Genomic DNA, 5,300 nt, shown 5'->3' with positions numbered 1-5,300 from the left:
GGCTGGCTTTCTCCTATCCTGTCTTCCTTCTCTCTTCGATTTCGGGACGATAAGACCTTAGCAGTTACAGTTAAGACAAATTGCTAAGGTCTTATCGTCCCGAAATCTAAGAGAGAAGGATCACAGGATAAGAGGAAGCCAGCCTTTCCGAGAACGAACATTATCCCTTCAAGATAAAATCCGCCCGGGTGGGAATCGAACTCGCGGCCTAGCGCTTACAAGGCAGACGCACTGTCAACCTAGACTGGAGAGCTACATTCCTACGGGGGGCGATTAGTCATAAAAGGTTGCGCACTCAAAGGGAGAAGAAAGATAGGATGTTATAAATCTTTATCTTTTTTTTTCTTTTTCTAAACTTTCTAATTCTATTCTAAACATTTCTTCTCCCTCCTAGGGCCTAGGGCCAAACTAAGTCTAAACAATAAATTCAATCTTTATGAAAAATATGTATATTTAATTAAGATGTCAAATAAAAATACAAAATTTAATTCTGAATACGGGCCTGCATAATACAGCCATATTATTGGTTTTTCAAATTATAAATAGGTCCTTCACTATGCCGACATAGCCAGCAGTATTAAATATTTTATTTTAATACAAGTGCCGTCTTGGATTTGAAAAGATTGAGAATTGACTAAACTCCAATCATCAGCCTATCATTGGTCATTCATCTGAGATCATAAAAAAAGTCCAATGCGCTGCCTCCGGACTTGTTGAACTCCCTATACAAATATTCTATGTTTTGTTGTCTGTTAGCATTGCGAGTTGAAGCGTCGACTAAGTGATCAGGGCCGTGAAATTTCTGATCTAAAACACAAGTATCGTCTTCTAGAAGAAGAAGAATATGTGAAGAGACAAACTGGATCAGATAAAGCCACAGAAATGAGGGGGACTGGCACAGGAATAGATTTGGTGAGTACAAAATTCGTTTTATTTCATTATTTTTGTGTTAGCTAATGAAAAAGTATTGCAAATCGTGATTCATCTTATGTTTTGAAATCGGGATCTGGGCTTTGTCGCAACTTACAGCCATTTTATGAACTTCAAATTACAAACATCTGATTGGCCAAAATTGACTTCAGTCTGACTTGACAGCGATAATTATTTTTTTTTAAGAGGTTTGACAGAGGGAACTGTAATTGCTATGGTCTTATCGTCCCGAAATCGAAGAGAGAAGGAAGACAGGATAGGAGAAAGCCAGCCGTTCCGAGGACGAACATTATCCCATCAGGATAAAATCTGCGCCGGGCGGGAATCGAACCCGCGGCCTAGCGCTTACAAGGCAGACGCACTACCAACTAAGCTAACTGGGCTGGCAGGGGAATCGAACCCGCGGCCTAGCGCTTACAAGGCAGACGCACTACCAACTAAGCTAACTGGGCTGGCAGCGGAATCGAACCCGCGGCCTAGCGCTTACAAGGCAGACGCACTACCAACTAAGCTAACTGGGCTGGCAGCAAGAATTTTTGTTCATATACATAGATGAGTGTTATTTCTGTTGGTAGTAGTAACGTCTTGGTTTCATGACCGGGACTACAATCTACAATACATAGTTTACACTAACATAGTTTATATAACTGATTTCTATAAGACGAGTATACATTGCATTTAAAATTAACCACTCGGATTATGGCCCCGGTCATTAGTGCGTCTGAGTCGTATAGTGAGTGATTAGTTCGTTGAACTAGAGGTTTGGAGGTTGGTGTTGCATTTAAAATTAACCACTCGGATTATGGCCCCGGTCATTAGTGCGTCTGAGTCGTATAGTGAGTGATTAGTTCGTTGAACTAGAGCTTTGGAGGTTGGTAGTTCGAGTCCAAGTCATAAAATTTAGCAAGGTGTATTATTGGGGACAATATTCATGAGAAGCACCTAAATGGGAAGTATTGTGTCTCTTCTCGTCCATCAGGATGGACATGCTACGACACAGACAACATGCGTCTCGTGTATCAATTGTTTCATTGGTAGGAAATAAAAACGGTGGTGAAACACTCATGTTTAAAAAAAAAATCAACATAATGTAAAATAATTGAATCACAATATTATAGTAATGTCTCCGTTCTATTTCAACACAGTTAGAAATTGAGTTCCTAAAGGACACGCGTAAGACATCATTTGTCACCAAATGTCTCAAGTTTATCTTGGAGAACATGAATTTTCCACCGGAAAGGGTCACACTTAATAGTATCACACTTTTTATACCTACACATATTCTCGCACGGGACATTTCTTACCAAAAACATAGAAATAAGTAAGAAAATATTACCCCCACAAAAACGCAAATGTGAAAAAAAAAAGGCCAAGTTCCTATCCAAAAATGTCGGCCTATAAAAGTGGTGAGATCAGAAAATAAAGGCCAAGTCTGCGTTCCCAGTTTTTCGTGCCTTATGAATCTTAATTCCTTCAACCTTCTCTCAGTTTCAACTTGGCTATGTTTTCTCTTCGGATTTCACTTTTAATGTTTACATTCAGCTCACTTGTGTGAAAGTATAAACAGGGTGCGGCAATATCTTTCGATTGGCTTTTGAAACTTTGCATAGTCAAATAGCTTGTAAAAAAAAATACTTCGGGGGCACTTTGAATTTTCAGGGGCAGACTCCATAGAGGGGCTAGAGACAAGATTCAAGTCTACCATGGTATTTCTCTGATAGGGGTAGCCCAAGAAAGAATGAAATCATTCTGAAAGGTGATTTGGGCTTTAGATAGGTCACTTTCATGATCCTGCCCGAAATTCGGATCAGAAATTAATATTTTAAACTTCGGCTCTGACTATGATAATACATAATCCAGATTTTGAAATCTTTCATTTGGGTCCGAATTTCGAGAAGAATCATGAAAGTAACCTATTTAATTAAAGCCTAAATCATTTTTGAGATTGCTTTATTTTTTATTTCTTTTTTTCTTTGTGCTTCCCCTGTCAGAGAAATAACACGGCAGACTTGAATCTCAAAATAGCCGGCCCTGGTTATGGGATCGATCTCAAACTTTTACCAAAGTACTGTATTTTGTAATGTCTTTCTTTTGGTGTGTTAAAAGTTGGGTGTTCCCATTTAAGAAAATTGACCTGAGGTCTCTAGCCCCTACATGGTGTCCTCCCCTGAAAATTCAAACTGTCCTCCTAGTAATTTTTTACAAACCATTTGAGTATGCAAAGTTTCAATTTCGTAGTTAAAGCCTATCGAAAGATATTCAGTCTTTGCCGGGCTTTGGCCGGACCCTGTGTAAACACCTCACTTCTAATGTGTATGAGTCAACCGGTGGCTTCGGCATGAGAATGGCGAATGATGTTTACATTCAGCCAGTATACTTACCTACTGAAAAGCTGGAATTGATCGGGTTCTGTTCAAGAGACAGCTAGGACAAAATATCTCGAGAACGGTAAGAGCTAGAGACTTGAAATTTGGTATGTAGATGTCAAATATGACAAGGATGCGACACGAAACTTTTTGTTAAGACCGGTGCAACGGTTGGCGGCATTTTACCGCTTTTTGGCGCTTTTCGGTGTAATTTAACAATATCTCGGGAACGGTATGAGCTAGAGACTTGAAATTTGGTATGTAATTCACAAATGTGACAAGAATGCAACACGAAACGTTTGGTTGAGACAGGTGCTGCGGTTGGCGGTATTTTTACCGCTCTTGACAGATTTCGAACGTTTTTTGGCGGTTTTCAGCTATACCGACTAAACTGTTAGAGATATTGTAAAAGTTAGGGTAAAAGAACACTCAAATAAGCATCATTCAATAGGATAAGAAAAGTCATGTGATGTTCACACCAGATTTTTTGGAACTGGACTACTCACCTAAATAAGCGCCTGAGGTCTATTGAGATTAAATTATATATATTTTGACACATTAAGGGTACCTATATATATATATTTACAGAAATAATATATTTTACAAAATGTACATGAAATTTGTACACGAGGGAAGTTTAATATAATAAACATGTTGTGTAGGATCTATGATTAACGGTAATATACACTGTGTACATAAAGTCCCAGGCCACCTTTTTAAACTTTTTCACTGTTCACCCTGGAAAGTTGAAATTTTTGTATGTAACTCTCGATTATATTATAGAATTTTGGGAGGTACTCAAAACTTTAGAGGGCGGGCCCAGTCGGACCAACTTTAAAATCTTTAGTGAGAACCTCCTATTTGTGATACGTCATACCAAAGGTCTTAAAAACGTAGTACTCTAGTACAAGTTAGAGCGTGATCCGACCACCAGGGCCGGAGTTATGAACTATTCAATATTCAATTTTTAATTTTTTGATGTCCTTTATTCAATAGCAGCAAAAATTTGGGAAATTCATTTCGATCGGTGATTCGTTGTTCAAATATACCCAACTTATTACTCATATTGAAATTCAGACCGTACAGTAAAATTTAGAAACATCCTAAGATTTGGTAAGTTCCGATAATTTCCGAGTGAAAAATGCCATAGTAACATCATTGGGTAAGTTTTAGTAAGTTCCGACCATTTCCGCATTTCCGAGTGAAAATACCATAATAACACCATTGGGTAAGTTTGGTAAGTTCCGAACATTTCCGAGTGAAAAATACAATAATAACATCATTGGGTAAGTTTTGGTAAGTTCCGATCATTTCCAAGTGAAATACATCATAGTAGGTAACATAATTGGTTAACTTTCATGTAGCTGGTCCTAACCAACTTTGGATATTATGTGTCACCTCATCAGGTAAAACCCGGCATTTTAGAAGAAAAACAGAAAAGGCCAAATACGCCCTTTGTCACTGTCCTCAATTGTCTATTGAAATCAGAAATGATACCTGTTCAGTTTTAATGTTTCGTTATGGTAATACATAAATTTGAAATTTCCCAGACTTGAAAGAGTTCATAATGTTGATATATTTCATTTCCTTGTATATATACCGTTAATAAACTGGTAATATTGTGGGTTGGGTAGGGTGTTCTACCCATTATGGAGTACCTATGTTATACTTTCAGTGTTAGAAGTTAGAATTGCGGCATTCCGCGGGTAATACTTGTAAATCCCGCAAAATCCCACGCGGAATTGGTCACATCCCGCGGGATTCAAAAGCCTGCGGGATTGCTATCCCTACACACGTAGCACTGGTCCTAAGGCCTAACCAACTTTTAAAATTATCACCTTATCAAAATCATGTTTCATATTTTTATTTTATTTTATTTTTTTTTTTCAACTAAAATTATGAAAAAAGTAACTATGACTATCCAAAAAATATTTTTAAATGATAAAATTATGTAAAAAAAAAGACAACAGTGGGATTCGAACCCCCACCCCACCCGCTCATCAT

General features: G+C 37.9%; 1 protein-coding gene across 1 annotated transcript in view; it reads left to right on the top strand.

Annotated features, from left to right (window-relative positions):
- LOC103519737 overlaps nt 1-5,300 on the top strand; it is a gene marked incomplete in the record, with an annotated part of 15,946 nt that overhangs the window by 8,343 nt on the left and 2,303 nt on the right. Inside the window, 1 exon segment of the mRNA XM_026831126.1 lies at nt 756-912. Within this exon segment, the coding sequence (XP_026686927.1) occupies nt 756-912 (157 nt within the window).

This window comes from Diaphorina citri, unplaced genomic scaffold, assembly GCF_000475195.1.
Source record: "Diaphorina citri unplaced genomic scaffold, Diaci psyllid genome assembly version 1.1 scaffold2916, whole genome shotgun sequence".
NCBI lineage: Eukaryota > Metazoa > Arthropoda > Insecta > Hemiptera > Psyllidae > Diaphorina > Diaphorina citri.
The sequence above is the reverse complement of the archived record's forward strand: the minus strand, read 5'-3'. Positions and strand labels throughout refer to the sequence as shown.